This window comes from Glycine soja, chromosome 9, assembly GCF_004193775.1.
Source record: "Glycine soja cultivar W05 chromosome 9, ASM419377v2, whole genome shotgun sequence".
Classification (NCBI taxonomy): domain Eukaryota; kingdom Viridiplantae; phylum Streptophyta; class Magnoliopsida; order Fabales; family Fabaceae; genus Glycine; species Glycine soja.
The window spans coordinates 40659354-40674958 of NC_041010.1; the positions used below are offsets into that span (position 1 = coordinate 40659354).

The 15605-nt window shown below is 33.7% G+C and overlaps 1 protein-coding gene across 2 annotated transcripts; it reads right to left on the bottom strand.

Annotated features, from left to right (window-relative positions):
- Positions 1-3916: 3916 nt before the first annotated feature.
- Positions 3917-9145, bottom strand: LOC114366938. 2 transcript variants are annotated; one of them, XM_028323976.1, is made up of 6 exons: positions 8745-9145; positions 7806-7983; positions 7321-7397; positions 5589-7205; positions 5302-5470; positions 3917-4733 (listed from the first exon to the last, which is right to left on the bottom strand). In XM_028323976.1, the coding sequence occupies exons 2-6, from the start codon at positions 7822-7824 to the stop codon at positions 4099-4101; spliced, it is 2517 nt and encodes an 838-aa protein (XP_028179777.1). In that variant the 5' UTR covers positions 7825-7983; positions 8745-9145; the 3' UTR covers positions 3917-4098. The 2 variants fall into 2 exon arrangements, with proteins under 2 accessions (XP_028179777.1, XP_028179779.1); XM_028323978.1 differs by lacking the exon at positions 7806-7983 and having other exon boundaries at positions 8745-9144.
- Between the last annotated feature and the right edge of the window lie 6460 nt (positions 9146-15605).

Genomic DNA, 15605 nt, shown 5'->3' on the forward strand with positions numbered 1-15605 from the left:
TAATACATTTCTCCTCAAATACCGTGCACAAATTGGCGATGCAGATGGTCTTATATATAACCAAAGCAAATTGAGTTTGACAGAAGAAATTAATTTCCAATATAATTTTTACTCTTATACCCATGAATATTGGTTGTTTGGTAAAGAGAAAAAGTGAGAGAATATTGATTGTTTAGTAAGATGGAAGTATGATGATATATTTTTAAAAAAAAAGTGGACCATAGGAAAAAAAATTCACAGAAAGAGGTAATGATATATAAACGGTTTGAAAATGTACAACATAATTGATTTTTATGTTGCAAAGCATAACAAATAAATTATTTATGTTGAAAAACATAATAAATTATATTACAATATAGTTAATTATATTTTTTTTCTCTTTACTTCTCATCTTTTATTTCTTCTTTATTTCTCTTAAAAAATAAAGTTAATTTTCACTCTTTTTTTTCTCACCTACCTTTTCTTTCTTCTTCTTCGTCTATTTCTGTTCTTTCCATCGAACATAGTCACACACCTTTAAGTTAAGGACAACCTTAAGTCTAATTCATACATACTAATCTAAGTATTGAATTAGTCTAAGTCACAAGATGTGTATTAACCGAAATCAATACCAAAAACATAAGTTTTAATATATGTTAGTTGACTTTAAAAAAAGTTTATGAATAAACATTAGACTTGATCGAATGGCATGTGCTTTCTATATTTTTTCTTATCAGTAAATATTAATTTATTAATTTTATTAAAAATATCAGTAAAAAAAATTAATTATGACCTCTTGATTTACATTTGAACTCTCATTTCGAATCATCGATCCAACTTTATATCTGCCAAGTGCTATCTACATATATTACCACTCATCTCCACGTTGTCTCAACCAAATTCAGATCACCGACGTCAGTTTATTCAGAAGTTTACTTTCGCGATCATCCACTAGAACACGGTCTAGTAAACAGTTTCGGACACATCAATCGGAACCTTAGGAGTTAGGACATAATAAAGTTTGCATTGAACTTGCACAATGCACATGTAAGACTTTGTGTTGGATTTAAACACATATTAAGTACTGCATGTTTTGAAAACCGATAATTATTGTCTAGTACCATTTTTCCTTTCTTGGTCTAGCACTTGCCATATTTCCCTACTTGACATTCGTATCACATGCTTAAGGAACATAAATGCAGGAACTCACTAGTCATCCGTCAATTTAGGTGTTTTAGGTCCACTATATATTCTAGTTCAACCTACTGAATTTGACATATAGAAGGACCATGAAATTCAGACACGATAGTACATTTGAAAGTATTTATTTTTAAAGTATGAACAATTGAAATAAGTATTTCCAAAAGGGACAAGTTTGTGGAAAGTTTTTTTGTTGAATTTTACAATAATAATATTTTGCTTGATTTTATAGCCAAATACAGGAGCCATTAGAAATTTAATTCTATGGTACATGCATTACCATATTAATTCAAATATCTATTACCATATTATAAGTCTATGGATCTATTATATGTTATAATAATAAGTTCAAATATAATTTTGGTCTCATTTTTTTTAATTTGTAATTTTAGTTCCCTATAAAGAAATAGAAACATTTAGTCTTTCAATTTAAAAAAAAAAAAATTAGAGATTTAGTCCTATTATCTAAATTAGTGTGTTGACCATTAAGTTAGTAACATTGACCTTAAAGCCAACAAAGGCCCTGACCAAGGTCTACAAAAATACACTAATCGAGATCAACTAAGAATAGTCATGATCGAAGTCAACCAAAAATTGCTCCTGTTGACATCAACAGAAAATAACTTTGACTGGAGTCCGTCAAAAATTGTCTCATCCGGTGTTGGCCTAATATTGCCCCAGTCAAGGTCAATCGAAAACATCCTAGCCAAGATCGACAAGAAATTCCCAAGTTGAGATCGGTTGAAAACAACCTTGTCCAAGGTTGACTAAAAATTGTCCTTGTCGACATCAGATTAAACTACCCTAACTGAGGTTAGCTAAAAACAACCTTGGTCAAAGTAAAAAAAAAAAAAACCCAACTCTAACAAGGTCAATGAAAAACTGATTTACAGTCTAAAATTAAATTGATTTTGAACTATAAAGTAGTTTTAAAACCAATTTTAAACTAGTTTCAAAAAATCCAAATCAATTTTATCCAATTTAATGGATATGAATTTTAAATCCAATATGTTAGATATAAGGGAGCAACAACATGGAACAACCTAAGACTAAAGTTTGAAGCTCAAGGAAAAGTTTGAAAAAAATTTTAGAAAAAGTTTTAGCTTTTACATGTCCGACTCCTTTGAGTGACATGTAAACTTGTTGTTGCATCTTAGTACATTTTGATATATGGGTTACATTGTGCATCATCATAGTGTGAGTGAAGAAAATTTTCTATGTTAGAAAAATTTCTTCAAAGCAAAAACTTTTTATTTTAATCGATTACAACAAGTTGTCTGAAGCTCAAAGAGTTAAGTCTCATATCAGTTTAATCGATTACAGTAGTATTTTAATCGATTACACAGTTGTTTGAGACAATGACTGATTTTTTTTTAGGAGTCTGCTTTAATCGATTACCAGGTGGATTAATCGATTACTTCTCTCTCGTTCAAGTTGTTCAGAGGAGGTGAATAAGAACACTTTAATCGATTACTTAGGTCATATAATCGATTACATTGTTCTTGAGTTATTTTCCGATGTTGGATGAACACTTTAATCAATTACTTGGATAATCTAATAGATTAATTTATTGAAATGATCGATTACCTTATAGATTTAATCGATTATAAACGGTTATAATTATTTTCTCTATAAATAATCAGCTTGTGTTCACATCTACACATCAAGAGATCATTAGAGAATACTTAATACATCTCGAAAATTATTTTTTAGCATCAGAATGAGCAAGATTCCATGTTGTCATTAGGGAACAAGAGAAGAGAAGAAAAGAGCTTTATAGAAACTCACAACTTCGTAATCTTTTGATTTGGAAGATCTTTTCTTGAAAGTGAGTTTTTTTTTTAGTAGAAGAAGATCAACTTCTCAACACAGCAAGAATTTTGTGGAAAGATTGGTCATGAATTGCTTACAGCATGCTAGAGTAGGATTTTCTAGTTTGGACTAAGAGTAGGGTTCTCTTAGACTTATATTCACAAAGGGTCTTAGTGTTGGATGCCTTAGTCTCTTTTTCTAGGGTGGAAATTGTAGATTAATTGTGATTGTTTGTAAAAAAAAATTATGCATAGTAGAAATCTAATTTAGGTTGTAGATTAGATAACTGGATTAGTTTCTCTAGAAATAGAGAGTGAACCAGTATAAAAAAAATTGTGTTTTTTCTATTTTGTTCATATCTTTCTCTCATTCAAGGTTTAATTAGCTCATTCATATTTTACACATGTAAAGATTCAAGTTTTATGATTGTGAAAGAAAGGAAGTTAATAAAGGATCATGTGTAAGGAATGATTGATTAAGTTTGGTTCATATTTGTTTTATGATACGATCTGCATAGAATTTTTTTTTTTCGCAACTCTTTTTTTTCAAGTACATTGTGTTTGAAAATCAATTCACAACCCCCCCTCTCCCCCCCTTCCCTTCATGGTTTATTGAGTTTCATCATCTTTTTTCATAATCCACTTAATTGGATTTGGATTGGCATGCCCACCCTACTTTCTTCTACTCTAATTCACTAATTTTCATTCCTTTTTTTTTCACTTTCATTCTTTTTCTTTTTTCTCAATCAAACACAATGTAAAGATTATTTTCGATTAATTATATACAGTACAAATATAAGGGACTGTCATTAAAGTAACAACCTAGGGATAGCACACAGAAATTGTTAAATTATATAACCAATTGATTTTCTGTTTTGAAACAATAAACTGCATACCACTAGTGTACGTACACTATGTACTCCCCCTTTATCACACTCACAAAAATAAATATACACATTCATGCATTATTCCGTTATCACAAGTCACAACTATCATATAGAAAGTAATATTTCACTTTGGTTACTGTAGGATAATCATGTACATGCCTTGCTCCAATGCAAAGAAAACGTTATCTTAGCAAAGGGCATAATGATACTTCACACTACACCTAAAAGAGCATATCCTTTGTGAATTCTTCAACCAAATCATCAGTGATTAGACATGCCATCTCTCTTTCCAATGTATCAATCTGATCATTTGTTAGTCCAGACCAGGAAATAGATCCTAGATCTTGTGACAGCAAGCTATCAAGTGAATAAGGACATGTGTTAGATGTAGGATTTAAAGAAACATTGACAATGTCCCACACTAACTTCAGTAGTTCCTTTCCACATGGTGGAGGCTGCATGGAGGAATTGCTTAGTTTCCTTCTGAATCTAGACAACGTCAAATGTGACCTAAGAACAATGGAAAGTGCCTCATTTAACAAATCAAGCAAAACTTTGTGCTCTAACTTGTTCTTGTTCTGATCCTTTGTGGATCTTTCATCCTCCTTGATCAAATTGTTATGAGACTCTTCCACTTCTTCAAAAACTGAGTTGCCAATGGGCTTTGCAAATGTGTCCCCTCTTAATAGAGATTTATTCCATGAACCAAAGTACAAACCAGAGGCAACAAGCAGATCTCTTACATAAGATTCTGCTGGATCATCCAAGTGAACTAATTCAGACTCGAAAGGCTCCGGCTTTGTGGTGAAGTCGTCAGAGCCATCGGAATCAAGTTGACTGAGTTGCCTTTTTAGCTCTGCCAAATCAACAAGCAGATAACTGTCAGAAAGAATTTGGTCACCAAGCAGAATTGTTCAATTGTTTACAAGTTTGTAAGATTAATATGAACAATGCTTTACTAAGGAATTGGTCACCAAGCAGAAGAAGCAAAAAGCTTGAACTCTATTGTTAATTTCATTCTATTAAACACCAACTTAATGAATAGTCAGTTTCTAAATTAGTGTGAAGATTTCAGAAGCTATATTGAAATTGATCCGAACATAGAAGGCATGTTAAGGAGGATAATGAAAGGGGCAGAAACTTGTAGAAATATTAACGCATAACTTAAGTTTCTTATATAGTTTCTATGACAGAAAGTGTAGCCCTTGAAAGAAGTTATCTAGAGATAAAATTTGAAGTAAATTTAACATGATTTTTTCTTTCAAGCAGGGCCACAATTCATTTGAAGAACAGACTAAATGCTGTAAGTATATTTAAGTATATATGCACATGAAATAGAACAACAATGAAATGGCATTGACATTCTTTTTATGAACTTTCTGTGGTATCATTGCATCAAATTGAAAGTTGAAATTTTGTCTCACCATTCAAACCAGAGCTGATATCTCTGAAAACCTTGGGAATAAAAATATCATCTAATGAAGATGCATCTGGAGTTGATGTTAGACTTGAATATCCAGTCTTTCTCCAATCTTCTTCATGAACACAGCTGCACATAGATGCAGGACTAGGAGGTACCTCAGTGGAGTTCTCCTAAAGATCATGTAAGAATGAAACTTTGATGATTAGATAAAAACCATATATATATGCAACATAATTGAAAACAAAGGTCATTGAGGAGAATGCTGAAAAATGTATATAGCAAACTTACATGTCTCTCACCATATTTCATGAGAACAGTTGGTCCACTTCTGATATCTCTCAAAATTGGACCATGCTCACTGCCATGTGATTCTACTATTGACTGAACCCTTTTGCCAAACAGCTTCCCTCTGAGACCAAGAGTATATTTAAAATTGGAAAGTTTTTCTTTAATATTAAATCCATCTCTCTTCTTTTTTTTAACATCCACAGGCATTGCTTCAACAGCTTCAAGCTTCCTCTGAATAAGGGCGCCCGTTAATATGTGGCGGTCCTCTAGAAGAAGCCTTCCAAATGATGTTCCTGATGCAGGAGCAGACAAGGATCTTTCAAGGTTTCTAGGAGACAACTCCTTGTGGAACAATACATTGTCATCTAATTTGTGTCTGTAGGAACCTGTTTGTAATTCTTTTTTCTCTTTCAAAACTCCCCACTGACTCTTGTCATTTGCAAACTTTACAGTATCCTGCTTTAATCTAATCCTGCCATTGTCTAAATAACAAGCCACTTCAGGAATTTCCAAATGCAGTTCACTTTTTACAATATTTCCTAGCCTCTCTGACAAGAATCTCCTGGTATCTATGTTGAAAAATTCTGGGGAACTTGGTCCGTTGAACTGCAATTTACTTTTGTATGATCTTGTTGATTCCGAGCGGAGTAAATTTGGTTCAGCATCTCTAGTCACACTTTCTCTGACCTCTTTAGCATCAGATAGTTTTTCATTGTGAGGTGTCTCAGTTCCACTAGCTCTAATCCCTTGCAGTTCACATTTCAACTGCTCTCTCACTTCCTCAAGAAAATCTTCTATACCTTTTCTCCCGTGTAAAGTGCCTGATAAACTGATGCAATTCTGTTCATGGTTGCAATTGCAAATCCTATCAGAACCAGGCTTCAAGATAACTATCTGAGTGGAAGAAGCACATATATCTAATCTGCTTCTAGATTTCATCATTAAAGACTCCTCAAAGTCTCTACTTGGTGTTTTACTTCTTGAAGGAAAGGGTTCGTTTTTCTTAGTTGAGATTGGCTCCATCATATTACCATTAAGTAGCTTTGTCTTAAATGTGTGGCTATCTGTCTTTGAACTTGCAATCTGTAGCATCTTTTCCTTGCTCAGGTTCTCTTGAGAAAGCATTCTCCCAGAACCACTTCCAATTTCAACATTCTTTGACCCCTCCTTAAACCTTGACGCTTGATATGCTTCAAATTCTTTCTTGAATTTTTTTAGTTCCTCTTCCTGAGGATGTTCCCTAGGCCTTGGTTTTCCAAAATTCTGTCCGCATTGATCATCACCAACATCAATGTCTCGATAAAATGAATCAAATACCATATGGCTAGAAGAATTAAAGTTGGAGGAACCCCTGCCAACAGAACCCCTTGGATTCATTCCGTTTTTTGAAAACTTCCTCTCCATATTTCCATGTTTGCTTTCATCCAATGGAACAACAGATTTAGTGTCTAATGGTAATGGCATGGTGTCTATCCCCATCAACCTTGCCACAAGGTTTGGTGCATTATTTCTGGTGCCTGATTGTTTGGAAAAATCCTCTTTGTTCAATTTTTTCACTGAATACACATTTGAGTAACTATTTGTCTTTGACCAGCCATCTTCTACTTGACAAGAGTACTGAAAATTCACCACAGTACATTCCATTTAAGAAAGATAAGAGAAACATGATGTATAAGCATACGCCGGTGTCTTGAAACCCTTAACACATAAAGGTATGTGAAGAGAAACTTACTGGTAATTCTCCTTCTGAACAGTGGACCTGAGATGTTTCTACTTGCAGCTCCATGCCGTTTCCAGAAGTTTCCAGGTCTGCATGACACACAGAATGATAACAAATAAGAATTAACCTAACAAAATTAATCTAGTAGAGGAGGGATGAAAAAAAACTTAATACAAAATAACAACAACAATTAATAACAATAATCTGAGAAATATATCTTAGAAAATGCAACAAACTAATCAGCACCGATATTTACACTGCTTCACATTTAACACAATAACCTTTAAGTCATTAACTAATACAAAACTTGGCAAGCAAATAGTCACTTGAAGCTATCATTTTAGGAAAGGAATGCTCAGAAATTAGTGAACAAATGCTCAATTTAGCTTCCTTGAAGCTGTCTATCGTAGCAAGAGAGAAGTCTCTGTTCAAATATATAAAATAACACTTAACACCATTATTGTTTTTATGTGCATGAACTTTCTTGGCCATCCTACCCTGATTGAACTTAAACATTTGCAATAAGCCAATAAGCCTCCCATATATCAAAGGGTCTACCAGAACAATCTCATGTCATCAATTTCAGGATTCATGTCTCAACCAATAAAAATTTCAGGTCCTTTCCTTTCCCTCTATATGATGCGAAATGAACCAGCACTCTTCCTTTTCCACACCCTGGATTACCACAAGAGCATTTTATAACATAAAATTCAAAACACCTTAAACTTCAATTAAATCTGTTAATCTGTAAGATCCAAATTACATTTGACGCAAACAAGTTACTAATTTTTCACATAAATTAAGTGAAAGGAATAACCAATCAGTTCCTTCAAAGTAAAGCATATTTACATTTTGAATTGTGTAATAATTGAGCCACTAAACCTTGCTAATTTAAGGACTAATTTTTTTTAGATAGTATTGCATCCTATGTAAACCATAATAATGCAGAAATCTAATAAACAATAACATTGTAGTAAAGGGAGGAAAAGAAAACTGACCATGTTTTCCCTCTTTTAGATAAAAATGATAAAGAGATTGAAGATTGATATGGATAGGCCTATTAGAAAAATCAGAAAACATTGGCTTTCATGCCAACCCAGAAGAGAAAGAAGAACCTTAGCTTCTAAGCACCCCATAAATCAACAACTTCAGAATCCATTCACGGAAAATCAAATCAGAGTCAAAAGAAAACCCAACAACAGGCTTCTGAAAATGCAGGAAAAGCAAGAAGCAACAAAAACTCTGAACCTCAAAATTCCGATACCAGTTATTAGAGTTCACTGTAAACAAAATATCTTTCTAGAAAATTGTCCCATTTTTTTATCAAGACCATAAACATCGTACAGAACAAAGGATTCCTTCAATAAACACCTGAACGCCCAGTTAGAAAAAAGTGAGAAACGGAGAACATGTTACACCAACATATACATACATACCAATGAGAGGAACAAGAACAAACTCCGTATCCACCAACTGAAACTTCAGCTATGAATGAATTCAAAACAAGAATATGCGTGTGCTTGAAAAGCATCAAAGCTTCAAACTTGACATGAAAACTGAAAAGGGTGGAACAAAACTAGCAAATCCAAGATTGAGAGAGAGAGAAGTGTGTATATGTGTGGCATAAAAAGTAGAGAATTTCTGAACTGGGATTTTGTATTAAGAAAGAGAGCCAACGATGAAAACTTCATTGGAAAAAGTATTGATTGATCATAATGAGTTAATAATGATGACGACAAAGGAAAAAGCTACTATATAGTATTTCAAAGTGTAGCAAAAGGGAACAAGTCCTCTAATTCCATTGCTGGAAGTGAATGAATGAATGAAAGCGAAGGTTCCTTCCCTCTCTGCTATTTATTTAGTGAATTGGTTAATCATTCATTCTCGTATTTTTCATTCTTTCTTTTTTGATAATTCTGCTGTCACTCGTGCTGTACTATTGAGCAATTGCTCACCTTTTTTTTTTTGTTTTGGTCTAGTGATTAGACTCGTGGGTTCGTGTTTTTTCTTAATTCGTACTATCACTTTTCTTGTGAGTTTTGTGATTTCCATGTGAGTGAAACGTTTTTACCAAGTCATGAAAGTGAGTTTAGTTGAATTAAGCAGTTAGCTAGAATAAATAGTGTAAAGTTATTAGATATGTCGTTGATTGAGGGAGTGAAATCCGGAAGAAAAAAAAAAATGAACCCCAAGGACTACGTTGGAACTCAAATTCGTACATCTTCAAACAAAAAATTCATGTAAATAAAATATAGGACGGTTACTTATTAATAGAAGCCAAGTTCACAATCAAATAGGAGTCACTCGTGAGGTTTGTTTTTTATTGTATCATTATTAAAGTTTAATAATAATGCACTGATAATAAAATAATTATATTGTAATTTATTTATAAACTATCGTTGGTATAATTGTTAAAATAATTCATAGACAGGTAAGATTATTTTGCAGTGTATAATTTTTATTATTATTAAAAAAACAAATTTGTAGTTAAGAAATAAATCTCTATGCATAATGTTCAAGGAATGAAACATAGATTTTGGGGGGAAAATAATAGTTTAATCCTTATCAGCTAAGTTAAGTATCCATACCAGCCATAGCTTAATAACATAAGTAAAAGCGACCGCTTCATGAGAGGTGAAAGTCAAAGGAATAAAAGGTGTCAATAATGTAATACTATTACGTAACGATAAATATTCACATGACTTATAGTATATTATTATGGAATATAAATTGGCATCATATGATTGCATTTTCAGATCACGTAACCACCAGCTCAGAGGTTCTGTGGTTTTGCAGTTGTTCGCGCACGACGCCTCCATTTGGCCCTAGATAGTAGATATCATGGCACTTTGGAATTTTTGTTTTATTTATTTGTCTTGTGTTTCTCTTAGTTCTCGTTCTTATATGGTATGTTTGGTTTAGAAAGAAGAAAAAAAAGAGAGAAATAAATGAGAAAGAGAAGGGAAAGCAAAAAAAAATGAGAAAACTTTGTAAATTTTTTACGGGAAAATTTAAAAAAAAAAATTAGAGTTAGAGTATCTGTTTCTATTATTTAGATTTAGTTCACTATTAAATTTTTCTATTAAATTTTTCTATTTAGTTTTTTATTGGGAACCAATGGTATTTCATTAGTTTTTCTATTTATCACACATCAATAACAAGTGCCTTCCTTTAGCAATTTTTTATTTTATTTGCAGGCAGTAATCATCTTTTAGTTTCAAATGACTATAATGGATAAGCTACATGCAACATTCCACTATTTGATATCACTAATGGTATTTAAAATGATAATTTCATGTTTATATGTTTTATTTGTTCCAGAAGAAAAAATTTGGTGGCTCACACTTTACCTTCCAGCCTTTCCTTAAAAGCCTCACAGAAAAGTATCAAGAGGGAGGCATAGTTTCTGTAACTAACTGATATTATTTTTAATGCAGGAATCAATGAATATGTTTATGTCTTTTTTTTATTCAAGACGGGCCCAAAGGGCCTAAACCAAAAAATGCAAACTATCAACTGCCAGAAATAATGTCTTTTATTTTATGGCTTGTTAAAAGGAATCGGCTGTTTACTCTTGACAAAGTTGCTTTTTTGAACAAGAGTTCCCTCTGTCTTTTATGTTCAAATGAGTCTGAGTCAAATGCTCATTTGTTCTTTTCTTGCAGGAAATCTCTCCAAGTTGTTTGGGTTCACATTCGTGATTTGGCTCCTTTCCGCAGGCGTTTCACTTCTTTACAGCGCATTACTGACTCTTTAATTAGGGGCAGATCCACATCAGGTGTTCAAGGAAAATTACATTGTCTGGCTATAGCAATTACAATCTACTGCATTTGGTTGTCTAGGAACAAGCTGATTTTTGAAGATTATCAATTTTCTGTAATATGTTGCATTTGTTTTAGCATCTTGATATAGGTCTTCTTGTATTAGGGAGACTTTTGATTTTCTTTAACTGCGGGGTATGCCCCGTTTATTATTGTATCATTTTGTGTTTAATATAATTTACATTTTTTTCCCAAAGAAATAAAGGATGACAAAAATGCAACAACCCAAGAAATCTAGGCTTTTAGCATGATTGGCGAGGGCATCAGCCACTGCATTCGCCTCCATAAACGTGTGCTTCCATAGAAGGAGTGACCAAATTCCAGATTTGGTTTAAACTATGGGCCAAAGGGTGAATTGCCTCAACTCCCTTAACCAAAAAATTGAAGCATTTGAATCCTTGCATCTCCCAAAAATATTTGAAAAGGCTAAAATATTCTAACACCTCCCTCAGACCTAACACCCATGATGGCACTTCCCTCACAAGCATGCATACTCCATCGCAACGGCATCTTCTTCATCCGCGACAATAGCAACCTTGTCCTCCACATTGCACCACCTCCTTCACCCTTTCACGACTACAGCAACCTCATCCTCCACCCTCCTCAAGATGTCATGCCACCACCTTCCCCCTCCTTCCTTTGCATGTCCTCATCTTCAAGTTTGGATGAATTTCAGGTTTCTAATGTGGGGAGGGACATCTATTGTGGAACAACAATTTAGGAATGACCATTTTGAAAGTGAACTTTTGGCTCGTGGAAAGATCATTTCAGAATGACCAGGATAGAAACAAATGTTCTAAAACTATTTAAAATTACTTTCAAAATGACCATGTCTAACTAGGAACTCCTGATGAACCGGTTATTTTTGCTCACACGCATAAAATGGGAGGTGTAGGATTCAAATGCATGTTAGCAAATGTGATTCGACAATAATCTTCGTTAGGATTGGGGAATTGCTGCGATTCTCCTTGAATAGCATGGATTCTCCCGTCGAGAGTCACTTTGAAAGTCTTACCTAAACTCTTCCGAATGAATATGATGAAGCCTATAAAACAACGAGCTACTATCATTTCTTCATTATAGATTGAGATCTTCTTCAAACTTAATGCATAAATAGATGGAATAGCAGCAAATAGCATATTTCTAGCTTGCATATCCGTTTGAAAAATCTCTAGATACCACAATTTCGTTTCTAATAATCGTTTCATATCTATGCAAACAGTTGCATGCTCAAAATCTTATAAAGTCATACAAAGAGGTGATGTATCTTGCTGCTCCCATGAGCATACTTGTTTAGTTATCAGATTATCTCAAGGCAAACTATGCATGCTTAATGTCTTCTTCTTGACATTCCTTTAGAGTGGTTTTTTTATTTACTTTTTTAACCTTAAAGCTCCTATGACATTTTTTTTAATACGATCCTATGACATTTTTTTTAATACGATCCTATGACTTCATTTAATGCTACACAAATTTACTCGATGATGCCTTAAATCCTTCATAAATCAAGCAAATAAATCAAGTGCGAGGAAATTACTTAGTTGTTCATATAGGAATGACACAAACATTTAAATGTTAGACTCTTCACGGATCACAATATGATATAAAAAGCATAAATTACTCCATAAAATAGGGATATATTCATTATGTTGTAGTTTTGCACAACATGAAACATGTTCCGGATGAATGTTCCTTAATTGCTCATTTTCAATATTTTTTAACAATCTTACAATTTTTAAGATGTAAACAAAATTCCAAATAAAAATACAAAATTAATTTTTAAGCTCACACACTTTGTTCCTCCATGCACCGCGGGATCAAAATCTAGTATTCTTGATATAAAAAAATAGTCTACAAAAATTTAGTCATGCACAAAATTTAATTCAAATCTAGTATTCTTAATAAAATTGTAGTAGTATACAAGATATAATAAGCCTAAGCAAAAAATCCAACTTGCCAAAACCTATCATATTTGTCCTCAACCAATCCAATTTAAGTCCATTATATTGGACCACATTAATGATCCAAAATCCGCTGTATACTTGTATAAGGGATTACTATTGCCACTACCAAAAACATTTTATTGACACTACCAAACGTTTGCAATTACTTGGTTACCCTTAGTTTCATTTCCCCACACCCCTCCCCTCCCTTTTCCATGTTCAGCCACAACCCCAACCCCAACCCTAACTTTCCCTTTTGTTGGTGATGGGTGCGGGATGTGTGAGTTAAGGGAGGAAGAAGGAAGAGCGGAAAGGGGTGGAGGGTGGCAATGGACTCAACAAAAATGCAATTTTGTTTATTGGATTTCCACAAAACTCGAGACCGTAACATCCTAACTCTATTCTGGGCGCTTCTACGGTGAAGAAGCATTTAAATGGTCCACCATGGTGAAGAAGAAAAAAAGTTGACAAAGTGTTTTGTTTATATTAAAATATTATTTTATGTTTTATTAATTTAATTTCGGAAATTGAAGTTACCATTTGGCCCATTGTAAATATAATTGAAATGTTGTTTGTGCCCCGTAAAAGTGTCTGCATTGGTTTACTATGAATGAATGATCAAAAATAAAAAATAAATAAATAAATAAGAAGTTGTCTTAATATTTTTTTTTGGGGGTGCGTTTGATTTGTTAAAAAGACAGGACAAATAAAACACCATTGGACAAGTAACTAAGTCACAAGACAACTTTTTGTATCGTGTGTTATTTGGTGGTCGATGCACAGTACAAGTAATTTTGTATTGTATCTTATTTGATGTGCTTATATACTAAATAAAATAATATAAATTTTATTATAAAACCCTAGGTGCATTAACAGTACTTTGACGATGCAAAAAAGGAGAGGCACCTCCACGGAGGAAGCACGACCCCTAACGACACCGGATGCAGGGCCTGGCAGCGTGAGGCCACCATAGGATCAAGGCGATGCCAGCAACAACACGGTGGCGCGATGCGGCCTCGCCAGAGTTGGCCAAAAGAAGAAAAAACAACATAGTGAGATGGAGGAAGATGACAATGGGAATATTTGAATAAGTTAACAATAAAAAAAGAAATAATTAGCAAAAAAGGAATAGCAACAGTCCATACGACCCTCGCCCGCTGCCAAGGTACCCACATCGGCAGCCAAGGCGACCCTAACCGACGACTAAGATACAACATTCGGAGAGGGAGGTTTAGAGAAGGAGACGCATATGAAAAAAGATAAAATGTGTGGGATAATGAAAAGTCAAAAAATAGGAATAAAATTGTATTTTTACTTTTGTTAGACACCGAACAAAAAATTATACTGAGATTTAGTGAGTTACAAGTTTTTGGATATTTGTCTAATTCATCATTCTTTATTTTCATTTATTCCTAAGTCATTTTTTAAATCAAACGTTAGACAAATATCTTTGTGTTGTCCAGTGCCTTATTTTTTAGCGAATCACATGCACCCTTGGAGTTGTATTTGCGTCGATTTAGGAAGCACTAGGGCGATGATTTCATATACGAGGGTGTGGCCAGATCTATCATTAACGCCACCATTAGCACCGACGCACCAACCCATTGTAGAGTCATCACCATCTTCGACCCAAAAGTCACCCTATTTGAAGTTTGTGCCCACAATGATGGATGGGTTGGTTGTGCGCACGCACAACAATGGCAAAGGGGTTTTGTGCATCGGGGTTTGGTGGTAAGGGGTTTCGCTAAAGAAGCTTGCGACTTCAAGTCGGAGGTAGTGGGTCGTCGCTATTGTGGTTGTGTTTTGATGGGTCATAAGGTGTTTGGATAAGGATGGTGATGCGTTTTGGATTTTTGTTAATGACTTTAAGTAGGGACAACATAGTCTTTCAAGCATGTGACAAAAACATTCTCATTTTTTATTAATTTAAAAAATAAACATAATATATCACCATCATATGACCATCGGATGAGAGGGAGAGCATATGAGAGATAAAGCCACGTCTAGAGAGCGAGTCATCGAGAGAGAGAGAGATAACAATGTAAGGGGAACTGAGATTTAGAGTAATTTCACAACAAAACTCCATAAACCAATTTTTATTATTTTACCAACAAGAGTAAAATTGTTCTGAAAACAATTAAAAAAACCAACTCAACTCCAATTTTACCACAAGTTTTGGTTTTAAAATAGTATTTCAAAATCATAAATTACAAACTGACAATCATCCCAAACAAAAACTTAACTAATTGGATTTTTCGGTCCACGGCTGATTGACTTAACTGTACCAATGTAGCTAAAACTCAACTCTTTTTTATTGGGCCATAAACCCAAAAAGGTTCCCACATGGTGAAACCAATGTAGGGAATTGTTAATGTCACCTTCTTTTCTGCTAAGTATACTATTTCCTTTTGTTTAAACTTTTTCAAAAGAATAAATTTTATCTTAATTAATTCAGTTTCAATTAAAATTTTATTTACTGCGTATTGAATTACCTATTGAATTATTTAACCTTTTTTTCACATTACCCACCTTT

What these genes read in the sequence shown, in the direction of transcription:
- LOC114366938 (XM_028323976.1), bottom strand. An exon ending in GTTCAGAAGGAGAATTACCA is followed by an intron (nt 7,206 to 7,320) that starts GTAAGTTTCTCT and finishes GTGAATTTTCAG; the next exon opens with TACTCTTGTCAAGTAGAAGA. An exon ending in TATCAGCTCTGGTTTGAATG is followed by an intron (nt 4,734 to 5,301) that starts GTGAGACAAAAT and finishes TTGATTTGGCAG; the next exon opens with AGCTAAAAAGGCAACTCAGT.